At 41.6% G+C, this 20,651-nt stretch overlaps 1 protein-coding gene across 1 annotated transcript; it reads right to left on the minus strand.

The window, feature by feature from the left end:
* Nucleotides 1-1,380: 1,380 nt before the first annotated feature.
* mst (misato mitochondrial distribution and morphology regulator) lies at nt 1,381-20,644 on the minus strand. The gene is made up of 14 exons (XM_084594407.1): nt 20,368-20,644; nt 19,843-19,932; nt 19,586-19,707; nt 17,933-17,999; nt 17,153-17,198; nt 13,994-14,123; nt 13,656-13,773; nt 13,154-13,300; nt 12,561-12,707; nt 10,577-10,711; nt 8,976-9,145; nt 6,421-6,495; nt 3,795-3,913; nt 1,381-1,935 (listed from the first exon to the last, which is right to left on the minus strand). Exons 1-14 carry the CDS (start codon nt 20,443-20,445, stop codon nt 1,748-1,750), a joined length of 1,632 nt encoding a protein of 543 aa, XP_084450533.1. The 5' UTR covers nt 20,446-20,644; the 3' UTR covers nt 1,381-1,747.
* Nucleotides 20,645-20,651: the final 7 nt, after the last annotated feature.

The following is a 20,651-nucleotide window of genomic DNA, read 5'->3' on the forward strand; positions in this document are numbered from 1 at the left end:
CCTCTTCTAGATAATGCACTAGATTATATATTGAGGCTAGTTTTCTTGTTTGAAAAAACCATGTTTAACCACTCATGTGGTTAGTATTGCCATTTTTAAGTAAACCCATATCACCAGCCTATAAAGACCTTTAATGTGCCCTGTACTTTCTGCACAGCTGTCATGTTTTACAAGTGTAGAATAAACAACCATGTAATGAAGGCATGCATTCAAGTAACAATTCAGATAGCACTGAATGGCTAAATCAGGTTTTTTTTTTTTTTTTTACTCGTGTGTGCTTGCCGAAATAAAGCATCACTGCTGTTCCTTTTCAAAACTTGTCCAATGATTAATGCAGTATATTTTTAAAATTCATTCCAACAGGCGTCGCATATTTATATTTGTAACAGTAGAAAAAGGGGGGAAGTGGGTTGGAGGGATCAATTTTAGATCACTGACGCTACAGTGCGATTACAATTTGCTCTATGGCTCTTTCCATAGAATGCAATTTATAGGCTTGCAATCATGTAAAAACTGCACGTTGTTACCACACACAATTGGTGTGATAACATCCTTAAGTGCTTGCAGGGACACTGCGGACACTTCATCCAATTTTAATTCTCGGTAGCAATGTACACCAAAAAATAATGCAAGGCTGATGCAGCAACGAATATGGAGTGTGAGCTTCTTTTAAAGCTATGGTAGATGAGCGATAAACACATTATAGAGCTATGCAGCTGCAACGTTATGCAGCTGTACTGGCAACCATTGCCACGCTTTTAGTTTTTAGGTTTAGTTAGTAGGGTTTAACGTCAGAAAGCGACTCGGGCTATGAGAGAAGCTGTTGTGGAGGGCTCTGGAAATTTCGACCACCTGGAGTTCTTTCACGTGCACTGATATCGCACAGCACACAGGCGCCTTGCCTTTCGCCTCCATCGAAAAGTGGCCGCCAAGGTCGGGATTCGATCCTGCATCCTTGGAAACAGTAGTCGAGCGCCGTAACCACTTCGCCTCCCCAGCAAGTTTAATTTTTTGGAACTAAATCGGCGACCCGATACAAAGGATGGGCCACCATCATCATCAAGAGAGCGTCTACGGCATTTGCTGATGCCTGCAGCGGTGAAATCTGAGTTCTAGCTGCATGGCTGTACAGAGGGAGGAAGGGGAAGAGCGTCAGGACTTCATTATCAGCATTTTGAAGTGAGTGGCAGTGTCTAGTAGCCTTTGGGATACGCACCCAAGATGTATTGAGGTGCCCGTCTATTCTAGTGAAATCGATCTGTGATGGCGGCACTTGCATTTTATTTCTTTCTGGATATTTTCACCCCAAGAAAGCCAAACATGAGGTGAAAGTAGTCTGTCATCATTAGAATTCACCATAATCTGCCGACAGAGGCCAACTTCAATTTGTCCTCTTTATTCCTTTAACAAGTTTCAGTTCACAAAGCTACCAATAAATGAGCCTGCCTCTTCACTCATGTTGACTGAATTTCTTTTCAGACTGACAGTGCAGCTTGCAGCTCTGCTAGGCATGGATGTCGGTAGTAAGGCAAAGATTTTATTAACTAGCGGCTTACCAGTCTGCTGCAGTGCAGATGATGTCATGTTCTAGCAGTGGCAGAACAGTGCAAGGATCTTGAGACAAGTTTGTTGCCTCACTAAATCACCTGCAAAACCACATCACTTTTATCACTTTAGAGTGCGAACGCTGGTCTCGGGTTTTTCAACACTTCACTAGCTGTAGTAAGGCAGTGGCACGAATCGCACTCTAGCGGCACCCCAATTCCTGCACACAGTGTAGCGCTTCACGATACAGATCTGGTTCAGTTCCAGCAGACACGCAACGATGAAAGCGTCCCAGGTCCAACTGTCGGCCTCGCTGCACTACTTCAGAAACCACATCACCGGCTGCCAGTCCATTCTGGATGCATGTCAGGGATGGAATCTCATCAACACCTGAAAGAAAAAGGAAATGCATGCAGCTGCACATAATGCCATTGCAGAATGGATACTAAAAGCAAAACACTCGCGGGAGATTAAGACCTGGCACACACACTAGTGCACGGCAAAAAACAAACAAAAGATTAATGTTGTAAGGCTGATCCAAAGCACATGCCTGTGCTTCACATGAATCAAGTATTAAGTAAAACTTCTGCCCACAAGTAATTTTCCATAAACTTGCGGAATTTTGCTTTCTCGAATTACAAACTACAGACTATCCTGTAATACTATACCAGCACTGGATAGTAAATAAATTCTTGTGCTTATAGTGAACAGTCTCCGCCTCATCTGTACCGTTATCGGGCCGCACCTTCATGTCCTAACTGTCCAAAACACTACAGCAACCTCTCACTGTCTATTTGAATGCACATCAGCCATACAATCACCACACTGTCCTTACCCAAGCCATAGACCATAGAGTGATTCGCTCATCTCGGACCAGATGCCAGTCCAGTGGCAAGATCGCTGTCAACTTATTAGCTAAAAAAGCTGCAAAGTGTTTTCTCTCTTTCTGAACAGTCGAACAATTGCTTTGAAAATAGCATGCAAAAGTATAGCACACTAATGAAAACATTTTATATACTGAACATCGCGCCACATATTTGTAAGTGGCGTCTCTCCTCATGGAACTCCCGCAATCACTTTTCAAGCATGGAGCATTATTCGGGTGAGCACCTACTGGCCATGCTAGCCTCATGAAGGTGCCGTAAAACTGCACGACTTGAAGAATGTGATTGGCAGAAGGCTTAAGTTTGGCTGCTCCATATTTCAAGTGATCCCTGCTATTACCATGCAGGAAAGCCAGCATTCGGTACAACGTTAGTCATGTGGTGAAGCCAACCGGTCAAAGGCTAACGGCAGCTTTCACTAGGGTTGCTTCACCCACTGGCTGACAAGGGCACAGCAAAAGCAAACTGCATCTGACATTAGTGAAACATCACAGTGTTTATAGTGCACTGGTAATGCGATTAGCCCTTTTATGCTAGTCATTGGCTAGTTGTAGAACATTCAACGTATAGTTTTATAGTTCTACACAACCTCGCACGTAGAGGCACTCAGAAAAGATTTTAAATAAATAAAACCAAGAAAATTGTAAATTCCTTCAATGTCTAGAGGCATGGAATAATGTTAAAGAACTGCATTGTGCAGGATCTGTAGGGAACTTTACAACACATTTTTCAATTTGTGGCTGCATGTTTACACTGCTGATCAATAAAGTCTTTTTGAATTTCTGCGCACAGGTAGCTTTTGCAGGTAGGGTCCCTTAAAATTTTTGTATTTTTTATGAAGCCTATCTTGAAACTAAAAGTTTCTTGGTTGTGCTTAGAACTTCAAGGACAGTATTTGCATTCTGATGACCTACAGCCTTGGAAAAAAATAAGATCACCTGTAAGGTAGGCTACATTACTTTGACAACAGACTGCATAGCTGGGTCTCACTTTGTGCTGTTGCTTAAGCAGTCTAAGTACCGTGCAGTGGTCAAGGGAATGGGTAGCATTCAGCCAACCCATGACTGCTTTAACAACTAGATAAATCTTTGGACATTCTAGGTCTAAAGAAAGAATTAATGAAGCTAAGAATTAAGATTTCATTCACACACAAACGTCTGCATCACTACTACATTTTAAAAGCATTCAAGTTGCCAAACACGCATTTTCGTCACACATGGCACCTAAAGAATTTTTTTGAAACACAGAAGCTGAAGCCGGCACACTGCATGTGGTTGCCTCCTGCACCGAAAACTTTATGAACTGGCTCGCACTGAACCCAAATCAAGCAAACCTTGAGGTGAAACATAAAATAAGGCATCTTACCAGTGCGTGCATCTCGAGTCTGGCATGAAATAAGACCACTGGGTGTCACAAAGGGCCCAAAGATGTCTGGGAAGCTGTGGGAAGTCAGCCGTGATGGATTCTCCACCTGCCTCAGCCACCTGCGGATGCGGCAAGTAGAATGCTTCGTTTCGCCTTGACGAACGCTGCACTCGATCATGCCAGAAGTTGCAGGATGTAAAGAACCAACAAACATGCAGTCTAGCGCACCATGTCGAGTGCTGTGTAAAATGTGATGTGATGACCCTGTAGCATAGATGGTATTTTTTTGCTAATCTTAAATTTTGTGTGTTGTTACTGACTTTGCATAATCACATTATACAGGTAGCATATGGCAATGCTGTTTAATCAAGCAGTAGAAAGTTGTGCGTATAGTATTGCTTTTTTTTTTTTATTGTACGCTTAGTCTAGTTTTGTTTATTAAATTTGCAAAAATGGAAGAAAACAAAGGCTAACAGTAGTTTCCTATTCATTTTTCTTTTTCTTTTTTTTTTAAAAATAAACATTTTCAATTTCGCATCCTAAAGCATTTTTTCTAGGCATGTGAGAATAATTAAATTGTCGAATGCAAGCGAAATATGAACAAGAAAAAAGATGCCTTCAAATAATGAATACCTGATAAGTGAAAAAAAAAAGAAGAAAAATAAAAAATAGCATACACTGTTCATCTTGTTTATTTCAGAATTCACATGGATATATTGCTAACATAATTAAACAAGAACTGCACAAAAGTGTATACCTTAATGAAGAAATTCAGTATAAATTTTATACAGGTTTCTATATAGTACCATTTTTTTTCTTTACAGGAAGGACCTGCATGAAACAGGGTGGAGCTGTAATATTGCTGCTGATTTCAGTAAACGCTCGTTAACTCGGCCTTAAACGGGGACAAGAAAAGAAGTCTGAATTAACCAAAAGCTCAAATTATCGAATGGCAGAAAAAAAATACTGCCGATTCGCATAGTTAATCAAATGCGAAGTAGATGGGCAGCACTCCTTATCCCTGCTATACTTTTCATGCGTTTTACGCTGCAATATCAGAATTAATAGAGTGACGTTCATGCTCTCTTCACAACCGCACGTTCAGCACGTCGAGCACAGCGGACCTACGCCCCAGTGCCAGACGGCAAGGTGTCATCCATTGCGACATGAAGCAAATGCACGGCGCAGCCGCGTCCTCACCTTTCCTTGCACCATATTCAGTGGTTCTTATTATAAATGAACGAAAATAGGCACAATGTATTGCATCCCTCTTTGGAATGCACTGCACAGCACCTGAAAAGTCTAGGGTAGCATCATAGGGGGAGAGAAAAAGATTTAGGGAGAATCTATAGGCATGAGCAAAACCGATGCTCCAGAGTTTCGGCATTAACACATTCCGAACAGTGAAAAAAGGTCTCCAGGACTAAGAAAGGTAATGCAAGAGCAGGGAAATGCACTTGAAGGCGAGCGCCAATTAAGGTGCGAAGGTAAGCACAAGCTGCTTCACGACGCGGCGAGCGGCTCGGAGCCGAGGTCCAGGGAGCACCGCACGTACACGTCTGCTGTACGTGAAGGCTGAGGAGCGACTGACGCGAGGGGAGGGATGCCGAAGTTAAGGACACTTGAGCAACATACGACTGCTCAGCCTGGAATAACACACGCTTGTACAACACTACCCGGTGACGGCTGCGACGTCCGAAACTGTGACACGCCCCACTTCTCACCAGGTGCATCTGTGCGGCCGCTCCGCCCCCTCATTGTTAAGTCACGTGATGCGGGCTTTGCCTCCTTCTTTTTCTCCTCTTCAAGTTCACGGAGACAGACATACAGAAAGAGAGGCTTCTGCTGCGGCTGTGCGGCTGCTCCACCTCCTCAGTGCTGAGCCGTGTGACGCGCGCGTTGTCAACTTCTCCTTCTTTGCTTAAGTTCACAAAGAGAGGGAGAGTGAGTGGCTTTGGACAGACATCGGCGAAATCCGTGATTACGGCTAGTAATGCTACACACTAAAAAAAAAATGCCAGAAACCATTTGCACCATAGTGATTTTATCTGACACACCTGCACGATGCTTGTCTGCATTTGAAAAACCGAAGTAAGAACATTTTTTTCCTGTTTTCGTCAACTGCTTCACTTTGAGGACACTATTGGGAAGGCCCTTTTCTCTAAAAGGGAGGTCCCTTTCCACAAAATGGTCCCATCGCGTTTTGAGGATGCTTCACTGCGCAGTCAATGCAGTTAAGCATTATAATGGAGCGCACAGTGCGATGAAATTGAACTGAGATTGAAAATTTTCGGTGTAGTAGTCAGCAATTTTTTAGCATCAGTTTTTCGAATATGAATTTAATAACGAACTTATCTGACTTCGAATATTTGCACGCCCCTAATTTTTCTTCATGTTCACATTTGATTCGTATTTGAAAACTTCAGTATTCTCGCACACATTTTTGATGTTTAGTTTCCTGAAACAGGTCCACTTGCACAGAACTATTGATGCATATTTTTTTCATACACCTACAACACAGAATTTTTTTTAAATGCCATACACATAGCTAAAGCAAAGATTGGTGCACAGCACTGTGGTATTTGCTTATTTTTCGTGTCCAGCAATAGCATAAAACAAAGCTCACATCAGGTGTCCTTCACATGCACGGTCAGCAAATTTCCACAGCACTTCACCGGGGTCCTGCACTCGACGTGGCAGCCTATACACTCGAAAAGAAACAAAAGCACGGAAAGGTAACAATTTTCGAGACACTGCAAATTTTTCTAAACGAGTGATTATGGAAGTTGCACAAGCCCCACACAGGCAAAACCTTAGACCTAAACAACAGTTGCGATGGCTTTAAGCACATACATAAAACACAGTTAACCAAACAAATTTTGTCACTCTCATCCACAGACTTGCTTTTCAGCAAACAAACTGAATAGAAATTAAATACAAGAGGAGCCAGCAGTCATTGACACCAGGGAAAGCATACAGCATTTTTTTTTTTCACGTTGATTAATGCACATTAATGTAATAATGGAGATTGTTGATTAGAAAATAAAAAATAACAGCCACATGCTGCCAATATGATCTGAACCAATGACCTTCAAATTTCGCCTCTTGTGCTCTACCAAATGAGCGACGACGACTGCTGTTCAATCTTCTACTTTCTTAGGTATTTATGTTGCATGCAGCCTATGCTTGAGTGCATTCGCCAACACCACCCTGCTCCACAGTGATCGACGTGGAAAGCTCTGCGTTACTGCAAGTGTCATGTGGAATGTGATCAGAGGAGGAGGGTGGATGCTGTGCCATAATCCTCTTAGGCTTTACCCATGACGTCAAGGCTGCCAGATTCGAGGCCCTCCTCAGGCTGATCAAGTTGCGAACCTCACGGATAAGTTACACACAACATATATATCTAAGAAAGTAGAGGATTGAATAGCCGCTGCCGTAGCTCAGTTAGGAAAGCACAGGATGTTAAATTTGGAGGTCGTGGGTTTGGACACCATCAGCGGCGAGCGGTTGTTTTTCCTTTTATTTTCTAACCAATTATCTCCATGATTGCATTATTATTTTGTTAATGAATATGAAAAAAAAATCCACATGCTTTCCTCGCTGTCAGTTGCTGTTGGCTTCTTTTGCCAGTCTTCCTTTCTGCATGGTCTCATGTTGCTATTCTCAGATAACATAAAAAATAAAAGTCTTATGATGCTGGTGGGTACTCTTGTAATTACTGTCTCATCCTGTGCATGTGCTAAAGCATACGTTTGCCAAAAAACAAGGAGATAGGGAGAGGGGGTGTATAAGCGGGCAGCATTACACTAAACTTTCCATTTGTAAATGTGTACAAATATAAAACATTTTAAATTTCACCTCTGTGAATTGCGCCGAACATATAGAGCATATAGAGCAGACTCCTTGTAAGCACGTATCTGTTCATCCTATCAGAATGATCATGGAAGACAGTTGGGCTAGTTGGTGTGTATTCGTTAATGACTGCGACATTACAACTAGCGTGGAAAAACACAAAGGACAGTGGCAAAAGGTACCGACGGGACAGCACGCTAGTTTTTTAAATAAAAACTTTCACATCGTGATTCGAACTTCGGCCTTTACGACCAACAAGCAGACACTCTAGCCATTGCACTACGGTGGAGCGTGCTGTCCCGTCGGTACCTTTTGTCGCTGTCCTTTGTGTTTTTCCACGCTAGTTGCAATGTCGCAGTTATTAACGAATCCTATCAGAAGTGCCCCCGAAACCACAATTAGTATATATGAGCATGCTAGGTGTATCAAAACATCTGTTACATGAGAAGGATGAATAAAATTAATCTTGCAGTATCTTTTTTTTTTCAGTCTTGAGAACGTGGATGTTCTTTAGCATGTTCTTGGGATAGACAGGGAGCACTTTGTGTCCTAAATTCAGCGGGAATCCAGCATGTCTCGCGTTTTTCCTGACGTAACTCCATGATACTTTGAGAAATTATTTCTCTTGCAAGTCTTAGCTCTTTCAAATGTGTGTGCTTGGCCACTACCCAGTCCCTGTACCGCTAACCCATCTCCTTTCTATCGATTCCATTCCTTCTTTTCCCACAATATAACCTTATATATACATTGATCACTCCACAAAGAAACAAAATATCTGAGGAGGGACACTTGAACTCTGCCTTTAAAGGTACGACACAACAGCATTAATGGCTCATGTCGGTCACTCCCCTTGCGGACAGTCGTTCGTGCACATAGTGCTACCCACTTAATGACTAGTCACATATGCTCATTAGCACACTGTTGTAGGCTACCACATTGGACCACCTGACATAAAAATAAAGCTCTGCCTTAACAAAGCTGTAAGGACACGTTTGTATATATGGCCTAGGGGTAGCGAGCAAACTCGTGATCTAGCGTGTTTGGGTTTGATTCCCATTTTGCCCTTCCATCTCAAAAGAGCTGTTCAATTGGCAGCTACTGTCAACTCGGCCATGTCATGTAATCTTTTGACGTCACACGACAAATCAACGAAATCAGTGTCCAGTGTCCTGCCAGCTACCACCTGCCAGAGACATGCTCGTGACTCTTCGCTCACGAGAAAAAAAAAAAAAAAAAAAAAAAAAAAAAAAAAAAAAAAAAAAAAAAAAAAGAAGAAGAAGAAGAAGAAGAAAGCAGGAGACATAAATTTTCTGAAGAGCTACTCACCTAGATACCATGTCATTGGCACAGCCACGCAGTATAGCCAGGTTCATGGCTGACGGTGCAGGAGCCTGAGTCCCTGGGGTGAGCATTGTGAGTCTGCAGCCCTGAGCCCAATCAGCCAGCAGCTGAAGCTCGCCAAGGCCAAGTGGAAGGCTCATTCCAAGCACACACAGCTACAAACAAGACAGGAAGCAATGAAGGAAGCAGTGCCTCGAAGCCCTTATTCTGCACACATGATGCTTTCTGCATCACGCGTGCAGAATAAGGCTAAAGACGCTGGTTCAGTGGCATCACTGTTACAGAAGTAAGCATTACACCTCCACTGATTATTGCACTTGCATGGAGTAGTGTCATGAAATAAACTGTACTAACACAAAGTTGTTTTGCTGACAACGACAATCGATAAAAACACTGACGATGTATTCCTGCACATGCCCATCTACTGAACAGTTAATTTCACATCAAGTGGCTCGTGTAGCTGCATTTAACAATTAGTAGCAGAAACAGCAAGCAAAAATTAAAAACCAATGAATGGAAAATAAGACCATGAAATTTTCCCACTAAGCAATGCTAAATGTTTCTCATTAAGTAAGTAATAGTGGCCATAGGTATAGTATCAGAGATATGAAGCTCTTTCCAGCTTGTTTTCGTGCTTAATTTCAACACAGTCCTAATCTCGGCAGAGAACTGAGTTATCAGAATAAGCTCATTTATGAAGTGCATCCCTGCCGCTGGCATTTCTCACGCGTCCTGCCAAATTAAATTGAGGTTTCCCAATGAAATGCATGCTATAATAAATTTAGTCTTCACCTCTCCATCTTTTTCGTATAAGAGAAAACCAATTAAAACCGACTGGCAAGACTAGTTTCTTTCAAGCAAGCTCTGTAAAAAAGGCACTAGACTGGACCTGCCAAACTTCCATGCCACTAAAACTCGTGCTTAGATCTTTTCAACTTTGAGTGTATAAAAAAGGCTCCATTTAAGTGAAACTCCACAGATAGTTTTTTTTTTTCTTCAAGTTTGAATTATTGAGAGATGGATTAATTAAGCAACCCCCCTTAATGAGTACAGCTTGGTTTGGGAAGCTAAGGAGTATAGTATGAGATGTAACTTATGAGATGCAGTAGATGTAGATGTAGCACGTGCCAAGAAAGAGGAACACTTTGGTGGTTGCAGAAAATAGAGTGGACCACTTGATACCCTGGTATATAAATGGCAGCAAAACCACTGAATAATAAAAAATGCCATGACATAAACACAGAGAAGTACAGTCAAACCCAAATATATTTAATTATTACTTGCATCAAACTGTCTGAGCTGCAATAGAAATCACCGATGCTTTGTTTGGGAACTTTCACACAAAGTGAAAATGGAATAAAGAGGCTTCAACTACACAAACTATACAAATCCTTTTTTTTTTCTGTCATACGCTGTTGAAAAGAGAAGCAATGCCAATACTACTGATGTGTTCAAGGTAAAACTTCAGCACATATTTATGCAACGCAACATCAACCTCGCGAGATCCTCAGAACAGCACATGAGCACAATATATCCGTGCAGGAAAACCTCTGTGCTACTAGTAGAAGAGAAAACCAAGCAGATACCCTTTTGCTAGGGCTGCAGAGTTGGCCAAACAGCTCAGGTATTTCCAAGGACTGGCTTTTCAGCTTGAGACCACACATCAAGTTGTCCAGAGCCATGCCTAGAACACCACTGGTGTGATGGGGAAGTAGGTCATCCTGCATTCAAAATACACACAGCTGGCTTGGCAACAAGTGCAACTGAGAAAGGAAGCTTCACTTACAGCCAAGTGCCTATTCAAGTGCTCCTGCAAAGTTTTTCATTTGTGTGTGTGTATGTGCTGCTTCTTTGAGCCAGGGGGAAGATAAACTGTAAACAAAATGGAACATCGCAGCAATGGTGCACAATAGTAAAAACGTGCACCACAATGCGCACACTAGTTTGCTAGTAGTATAATACAGTCTCTCTTCTTCAGAGACTTAATACAAACAAGCTGTATTTTTTCTATATCAAGAAGACAGAAAATGTTCCACACCATCCAGCCTCATTGAAAGCAAATGTTGCGGCCAAATAGTAAGACACTCCGTGGAACTCTGAGCTTTGCACGGAAGTACAAGAAAATGACGTTATGAGAAGCTCACACCAAGCAGACAGCAAAAAACTCGTGCATAGACATACTACTACCTATCTAAACTTGGCTGAGGGCCATGCAAGTAAGCAGATTTGACAAAGTGAGCATGTGAACTTTCAGGCTCGCAATGCTTAATCTGGCTTCGATGGAATCGTTTATGAGTGCCGTACACGCAGGTAATAACTGTCGCAACTGACAAATGTGCTCCAGTGCAGCAGGCTGAGATGCGATAAGATTTTGTTTTATGGCCCATCATAGAGATTCTATGGTGAAAAGAGTCTTGTGTTTGAAGAGGAAGATAGGTAGCTTTTATAATGTTTGGACTACTCTTCCATATCAACAGGTCAGTTGCACAAGCAGGAAGTAAGCACAAAAGCTGAGGTGACGTTACACTTTAATGGTGACGTTACACTTTAATGGCAGACTTAGTTTTCTGTTTAATTGTCTCGTGCAATGAGACGCCTTTTTTATATTCTAAGGGTGAAAGTGACCTTGATAATTTTGTATGGGCATGCTAGACTGTACGCGTCCTAGAACGGAAACTTGCGGTGCCTACGTGTTCACAGCAAGTTAGTGCCACACCCACAAATGTCCCTTCTTAAAATCGGTGCCATAGTCCTAGTGTGCATTGCGATGGTCACACTGTCTTTGTGATGAGAGTCTTTCTATAAGTCGGGTAGTTATAAGAGGGCTCCAGCTGTGTCGGTCAGTTTTTACGGTTTTCAAACCTGCCTACCGTAAGCAATTATATTCAGTGATCCTGCATTTCGAAAGTTCCAGTACAAAGTATTAGTCACAAGCCTGCCATATTATATTACGCTGGACTTATCCCTTGTTAAAGGCCAAGTTTGAAGTGGCATCCATGTGCTGTGCGATGTCTGTGCAGGTTAAATATCCCCAGGCGTTTGGCACCCCTTCCTCTCTTTATGCTTTCACTCCCACCTTCCTCCTTTCCCTTATGGCACGGTTCAGGTGTCCACAGAGCAAATGTGACAGATACTGTGCCTTTCCTTTTCTGTGAACCAATTATTATTATTATTATTATTATTATTATTATTATTATTATTATTATTATTTTTCATTCCTTATAAATAAGTAAATAAATGTGATGAATAAATGTGATATACTGGGTTATATGTTTTCGTTGTGTATGCTAGATTGAGTGGGAATTAAAAGCAGTTGAACGGAAGGAAGAAACAGCTCATACAGACGGGACGTGTAAAAAGACGAGACAGACAAATGAGCTGTTTCAGCTCATGTGTCTGTCTCGTCTTTTTACACGTCCGGTCTGTTTGAGCTGTTTCTTCCTTTCGTTCAAAATGAACCAACCAGCCCGACAAAGCCCTCTCCTTTCATTAAAAGCAGTGTTTGATAAAATCCTGATGATGCAAAGCAGCTAACCAGCAAACATAATTACAAATAAAATAGCAGCTCACTGCCAGCTTGAGGTGCTTGAAGTCCCGGAGAGAAGGCTGGAAGTGACTGCTTGCAACGCTCAGTGGACAGAAAGCTGAGGAGAGCCTGTTCAGGCTGCTGTAGCACATGACTGCATTGAAGTGACGATGTGCCATGTCGAGAGCGAGCTGCAGCAGAAAATGCATGTGGCAGCTATAGACCTTTTCAAAATTGGCCAACGGGCGCTGCCATATTAGAGACTGGGCTGTGCTCATAACACAGGAAAAAGCTGTGGATTCTTTCCCCCCGCCTGCTTCACAGCCCAGTCAAACCAGTTTCTCCCAGGGTCGTGAAAAGGTCTATAGAGAGGGCTGAAACAGAGTAGACAACAAATTAGCCCGAATTGAAGAACACTAAGCAACAAAACAGATTTGCAGTCGAAGAAATGGGAGTTACAGGAAACAACAGAATTTAATGTGTGTTCAAGGAGGCAGAGCGGCTGGCAGTTTTATCTGACAGCCTCAGTTGTCTGTCAGGTAGCTCCAAATTTAAAAACTATACCTGGTCATGACAAGCACCTCTATTTCATGCTTTCAAATGATGTGCCCGTCTTCACATGCACATGTGCACTAACCCTCCCTTCGTTGACATCATTGTAGTGAGGTTGGAATAGCGGCCAACAGACGAATGCTTTGTTTGGGTAGTCATCACGAAGAGTCTCCAGAAGACTGCTGGCCAAGCCAGTGAAGCCATTGTGGCCATCAAGAAGAATGTTGAAAGCCTGTAAAAAAGAAATTGAGAATTAGGCATAAAAAATCGCCTTTAATAGGTTGTTTAGCAAACCGTGTTCAATCCTTCAAGTGCTAATGTTCCCCATAGTTCACCCCTGAGTTTCAAAGCACAAAAAATGTCATCAGCAAATCACGAGGTTACACTAAAGCACATTCCAATAGATTGGTCTGTAGTTCCTCAGGAGCAATCTTTTCGAACACATAGTATAAACACGTGGAGGATAGCAGCAAAAACACTGCATCCCTTTTTTGCCTTACGCCCTACCTGACTGGTAATATATGACCATGCTACATGTTCCACAACTGTGCAAAATCACTGTCATGCGTAACACACAACTGTCTTGCCTGGAGAGAATCGCAGTCTTCCGCAAACCAGCGCACATCATCCATAAAATTGCTTTGCCACTCCAGGTCTTCCGCACATTGGTTACCGATTCCAAAGAGGTCGAAGGGGTCGTCTGGGCTGCACCAGTGAGAAAACAGAGAAACCACTTGCGGAATTCTGACATCGAGTTTGTCATCAACAAGATATGCTCCACAAAGAAGAGCAAGAACTTTAGCTCCAGCAGTTGTTCTGCGCTAAAACTAACGATGAGGAAGAAATGATCACAGCAAATGAAATATAATTTTGCAATATGATGGCACTAAGAAGAAGAGGTGACACCCGAGGCACCACTACTTACTTGCTGTGCAAGTAGCGTGAGATTAGGTGAATCGTTCGAGGGTGTAGATGGACACTGAGGAATTCTGACCACAATTGTATTGGCTCTTTCTTGGTTTCCACCTGGCTGCTAGACTGGTGAGCCAAATCAGCTAGAAGAAAGCAAAAAGCATCATAAGCCGATTAAGCGACCTGCTCGATCAATGACCAGAAGCACCGCATCTTTCACACTAATACACACGCAGTTTCTCAACCTCGCATTCTCTCCTTGCAACCTAAGCCAATGTATTGCCTTAAAAGTGCTTCAAGCTTACTTCGTTTCCAGTGTAGCCCTTAAAGCTGAGAATGGCGATTACTGACCTCCTTCAAAATGAGAAACACTTGGACACAAGATTCCATTATCAAACACTTGGCGGAATATCAACCAAATATAATGATTCATTTCAGTTCCCTTTCTTTTTTCAAAGGCAATCCAGGAATGAAATTTATTAATCTGCACTTGCTCAACTGCAAACAGCTACATTTTTTTTTTCATGCTCCTTCCATTTGCACAACTGCTAAATTTGTCCGTCATGGCTACTGGCTTACACACTTGGTGCTGTCATGATATGCATTGCTCCAAAGCAGTTTTTAATATTTTAGGCGCACCCTGTTTGTTTCGTCTGTTATCGATGAGTATCTTTAATTCCCAGCGAGCACTAGTCTCTGAAATGAGGCTAGCACTGTGTAGTAAATATTATTAATAAGAATAAAGCATGATGTAGCAAACTCTTCCTCTTGGCATATTGCTGTGTATAAATTTGTATACTCTGCCGCGCCATAAAAAAACTATCAGAGTGATAAGTTTGCTGCAAAACATTTTGCAACCGGGCTCAATATTTCGCGCGAATCTCCAGAAGCTTTTACGGCTTATAGAAGTGAGAAAGATAACGTGCCTTGTTAGATTATTAGATACCTATCTTATGAATTGCTGGAAGATTTTTGAAACTCTAAAGCTATAGAGTCACGCAATCATGAGACAGATGAAATCAGTCTGAAGCCTAGAGAAAACTGCAGTTTGTCAGTTTCGACCAACTATGTACTACCATTCAGACTACAGGAATGATATAGATACTGAGAAAAAGCTACAGAAATTTGACAGCTCAGAGCAGTGTGGTAGTATTTGTTTGGTCACTGAAACAATGAGGAAACTACAATGCTGCAAAATAATTTCAGCTTATTCGGCGTGGCAATATTTTTATCAGAGCGTCAATTATGGCCGTTTTGCACAGGCAGACTTCTCCGACACGGTTCTAGCAGAAATGAGAATTGTCACTCGAGTGCCTATTAAGGTCCTGCCAGAGTGCTTAATACAAACAAAATTTATCTGTGTATACAACACGTTTGTCTCAGTGGACAATATCTTATTCAGTTCGTGCACACCTTCATAAAAACGCATGTTGAGTTGTTTTCTGCAGGCACCGTTCCTCTACAGAGCCATGAGCAGGTACTGGAGCCTGCACAATTTTACTTTACACAACATGGCAGGTTTTGATGGGTTTTGTTTACTTGTGTTTGCCTGCGTATGCTTTTAATTTTTTTATCTTACCTATTTGTTTGAAAAACGCTACACCAGGCACTGTGAGTCACTTGCCTTTTATTTTTTTTTTTCCTATATTGTGCTTTAATCTCTGTCGCATATGTCTTTTTGTTAGTATTGTAAACATTTCCATGTCATTTCATCTGCTCTTCTGTGCTTTCTTTGTTTGTCCATATATTGATTATTTTACCATGTTTTGTATTTTTGCCTGCTCTCTAACATTTTTTTTATACATATAGCATTGTATAAAATTTTCAGCCCTCTTACACAATGCCTAATGGGCCTGTAAGGTATTTGAAATAAAATAAAATACAAAAATAAAGACATCCAGAGAGGATGCATTTGCCTAAAAGGTTTGCAAAAAAAGCCAGCATGCCCTGAAAATACAAAATTGGAACAAAACCCAATATCTAGTATACTGCAGCCTGTAGCTCTGCAAGTGCTGGCTCTCAAATGCTGACAATGGCTGGAAAAAATAGAGAGAGAGAGAGATATATATGCCTTTCTGATTTTAACGCAAAGTGTATGCTGGAAAATGATGTATTGTATTGTATTGTATTGTATTGTATTGTATTGGGTTTTATGGCGCATAAGCAACTAAAGCCATCAGGCATTGTGTGTTGTGTTAAAAAGACCATTGTTTACAGTTATGTCATAGTTTGTTTAGTATGTTGATTTCTTTGAAAAAATTGAGAACACAAGTATATTCGACAAGGGCATTTTCTCCAGAAGGTTTGGGTGGAGTGGGATGTGCTCCTTATAGATTTATGAAATGCCTTTTTCTTATTTCGTCAAGCTTTGTGCATGATACCAAAAGATGATTGATAGTAGTGAGCTCATCTCCACATGCTGCCCATGTAGTTTCTCTTGCCACAGGAATGAAAAGTTGTGCGTGAGGTGTGTGTGTCCGATGCGGAGACGGCATATGATCACTTCGACAAAGCGCTCTTGATGGCTGCATGACTTCCATTCTCCAATTATAGGCTTAATAAGGTGTAGTTTATTGTTCATTTCCTTGTCCTATGAAGTCTGCCATTTTGTACTTAGTTTACTCCGTATGATCTTCATGCAATCTTTGCAAGGAATGTCGACTTGTTTTACTGTACTTTTATGAGCCTGTGCAGCACATTCATCAGCTTTCTCATTCCCCCTAATACGTGCATGGCTTGGGACCCAGCAAAAATTGGATTACCTGTCCTTACTTGCAAGCCTTTACTGCGTTGTTTATGATGTCTCCAATTAAGGGCTCCTCTGCATTTTTGGAGTGCAGCGCTGCAATGACACTTAAAGAGTCAGAATATATAACACTGCGTTTAATATTTTCTTCCAGTACTGCTTCTACGGCTACTAATATGGCATAACATTCGGCAGTAAAAATGGACGAGCACTGAGGCAATCGCACTATTTGCTCCGAACTTCCTTGGATTATTGCACTTCCCACGTAATCTGCTGTCTTTGATCCATCTGTATAAAATGCCTTGTATGTTTTGTATTTTTCATCTAGTGAAAGAAACTTACAATATGTGTTCTTGGGGAGTTTGTCTTTTATGTAAGCATGCCAGTGTAAAAATAATGCAACAGAAAAGTAGCCATAGCACACACCTCTGCAAACATCTTTGTCTTGGTCAGCTAGGAGCCTGCGCACATCCTGTAGAAAAAATAAATGAAGAAAATGTTGAAAAAAAATAAGTGTGATAAAGTAACCTGTTAAAACTAGATGCTGGAAATTTAAAATGTCAGGAAAAACATTTTTAAAAATGCACAAATGACTCACACACAAGAAAATAAAATAAGCTGGCACAAGAAAATGAAGAGTACAACATTTCTGTAGCTGCTTCTGGATTAATAAATAAAGATATACTTAATTGGTATCAAAACTAATAAACCTTGGACTGTATTACAGCAAGTCCTCCTCACTACAGAATATTCGGCTACACAGAAGACAGGGACAACGTTAGTCATGATAAGATTCAAACACACAAGGTATAGAAAGAAGCTGCCACAATGAACTGTGCCAAAAAGTTTCTCGGAAGATGACCAAGCTCTCGCCTAGCAAGAAAAGGATTAACCAGACTTTCTATACACGTCGTTTTTGGGTTATGAACACGATTATTTCACCAAAGTTTGATTCCCAATTGTTTAAATAAAACAAAGGAAGATTTCCAGCAAATATTTCCACTCGTACTAATAACATTTCAATCATAAATGAGCAAACTCAAAATGCAGCAATGGTAAGTAGCATCACACAGGTCAGAGAAAGCTAAGACACAATGTGATGGTGACAATATGTTGGACATGAAGCTGCTCAATTTTCTCAGTGAGGTTCATGTCAATAGCTGCAGTGCAGAAGCAGTGCTTGCATACATCGCTCAAACAAATTACCTTGTCTGTAGAGCCACTGGGGACCTTCCTTTCAGGCTCAGCCTTGTGAATGATGACTTTACCAGACCTGAAAAAACAGTGCAAACAAACCATAAAGCTGTAGTTAGAGAATGTTAAACCTAAACACACAACTACACCACTCTCTCCACTCACATCTTGGTTGAAGACGGCGCAAAAATACTGACACTAAGTACTTCAAATGTTCAAGTCTTTCACTAACATCGTGTCTCTCATAGCCTGAGTCGCTTTGGGACATTAAATCCCACAAACAAACAAACTTTCATTAACATCATTTAAAAGCCTGCCGCAGTGGCTTCGTGGTTGCAGTGCTAGACTGCTGATACCAAGGGTAAGGGATCAAATCCTGACAGCAGCAACCACTTCTCAACGGAGGTGAAAGCACGGTGCCCCTGTTCCGTGTGATTCAGTGCATGTTATAGAACCCCAGGTGGTCGAAATTTCTAGAGCCTTCCACTACAGCATCCCCTTTAGTCTGAGTCGCTTTAGGACGTTAAACCCTGAAAACCAAATCAAACCAAACAAATCATTATTGAAAGGTAACTCATAACCACAATTAGCAAGCACAGAAAAATGACCAAGCTCGACACTCCAGCGACCTAAAATTTTGTAACATTTTTTAGCTTGGGTTCTATTGTATTCCTTTTCAATGAGCAAGAGAAAGTGCAGATTCAGTTATAAGGGTGATCACGCAACCTCACTTGACAGCATAAAGTGAATAAAAATATCAGCCGGCGACCAGTTTTCCCATCACATCTTGTCTAGGTGTGAAGTGTTACATACTAAGCCTGCCATTTCACAAGGATGTGTCTGACCACAATGCCAGGTGACATGCTGGAACTAGAATAAAATTATGGAAGATACTTAAGGTTTGTCGTTTGTCTTTATTGGTAGTACATGATAGCATTAATGCCTCCGTCTGCGACTCCTTCCACTCATATACATGTAGTTTCTGCTTGCTTAACTACCAATCCCTTAAAATTGGTGCCTCTAATATCTCCCACATTATTATTAGCATACAGTCTTAAGCTACAATCTCCAGCTATTAATTGTTAGCGACCACCCAACATGGACGTAAAGCCCTGCTTCAACTGAGCCATACGAATGAGCCTGAGTAGCTTAGGAGTAGCGTGCCTTACTCTCATCCAAGAGCCCTGGAAGGCTGATTCCTATCTGCCTATCCCACATCAAATGAGTAACCCACTTTGTGATTACACGTGGTCTCATTACGTCACACAATCCATCGACGAATCAGTTTTGGGCTATGTCACCTGACAACTAACACCTGCCAGAGACATGTCCATAATTTTTCGTTCACTATTTTAAGCAGCACCATGCTACGTAATTACATTATGCCATGGCAACATGCTTTGAAATAGCATTGCCAGTAAGTTTCTGCATTCAAATTGTTTGTTACCTTCTCTCAATATTTGTATATCAAACAGTAACACCTGCCAGAGAAAAGCCGTTATATGCTTGCAAAGATCAATTCATGACATTTGTGAAGGAAGTATTTATCATCTCCATAACATGATACGGCAGAAATTTATTATGAATTAAAATGTCCATAGCACCAAGTTCAGCTAAAGGCTGAAAATTTCCTCCTTTGCAATGTGCTTGAGAGGTTTTTCTTACCAGGCAATTGTTTCATTGGCTGACGATGGTGCAGGTTCGTAGAGAGAGCCAGTCGCTTTGAGGTTTCCCAGGCTACCTCGTAGGTCAGCAATGAGGAGCCGTGGTGTATACGTGACACGGCCCTACATTGTTCATGAATGAAGCACGGGCAGTTGCTTTACTTATAAACCATAAATATGTGACAGACTTGCAAGTTAAGAGTTATGATAGCAGAAGCTACTAAAATAACATGCTGCATGATGACATTGAAAGCTTACCTTTGGGTTTCTACCTTCACGGAAGAAAATATCATGAGCGAACTCTAAAGGTATGGTTTTGTCATTCGGTTTGTATGAAAAGCAGGCCCCCTGTAAAGGACAAAGCATAATGGTGGAATGATGAGAAATCACACATTTGTGGATTCAGCAACTTAACTGGTTGCTGAGTTTCATGCCCCGTCTCGTTACCTCACATTTTGCACTCTCAATATTTAAAAATGGCACTACAGAAGGGTCAGTGGAACGAATACTCTAGATGCGAAAAATTCACTAAACACAGAAGTGCACGTACACCGGCTGCTTATAATATTTCTAGGCAATCGCAGTAGGCCCGCTTTAGGCGGCAGTCTCAACTTCCTTGACGAAACTAGGCGCGTAAGTAAGGCTTTAATTGCAGTATAAGTGACTATACGCCAAAAATAAGAGAACAACTTAATCAGGGAAATCCTGACAGGAGTTTCAAAAGAACGCTACAGTCTTGCCCACATATCATTACGCACAGACTACGCGAAGTTTGCGTCTTACTTGCAAATTCCAAATGTGAGAGCCAACAAAATTTGCATAGTGTCCAAGCTGCAGCGTTATGACTTCTCTGGAAGGCATACTGTTGCGTTGATAGCGGTTGGCGTGAAGACAAGTCAAATGGTTACGTGACCATCACGGCACCGCCCAGAGGCAAAACACGCTAGTTGCTTGTAAGTTATTGCAAATCTGCCTTGATACACGTCTCGATTGGCACGTTTTTGAATTCGGGAGCGCAGGTGCGCTGCTAAAGAGAACGATCTCAAACCTTGGTGAATAGCACGCCG

The sequence above is a fragment of the Amblyomma maculatum genome, chromosome 2, assembly GCF_055883805.1.
Source record: "Amblyomma maculatum isolate TAMU_Amacu chromosome 2, ASM5588380v1, whole genome shotgun sequence".
NCBI lineage: Eukaryota > Metazoa > Arthropoda > Arachnida > Ixodida > Ixodidae > Amblyomma > Amblyomma maculatum.

What these genes read in the sequence shown, in the direction of transcription:
- mst (XM_084594407.1), bottom strand. Translation starts at nt 20,445, where the DNA reads ATGCCTTCCAGAGAAGTCATAACGCTGCAGCTTGGACACTATGCAAAT. An exon ending in TCTGCAGCCCTAGCAAAAGG is followed by an intron (nt 9,146 to 10,576) that starts GTATCTGCTTGG and finishes TCTTGTTTGTAG; the next exon opens with CTGTGTGTGCTTGGAATGAG. An exon ending in GCCAATGACATGGTATCTAG is followed by an intron (nt 6,496 to 8,975) that starts GTGAGTAGCTCT and finishes TCGAGTGTATAG; the next exon opens with GCTGCCACGTCGAGTGCAGG.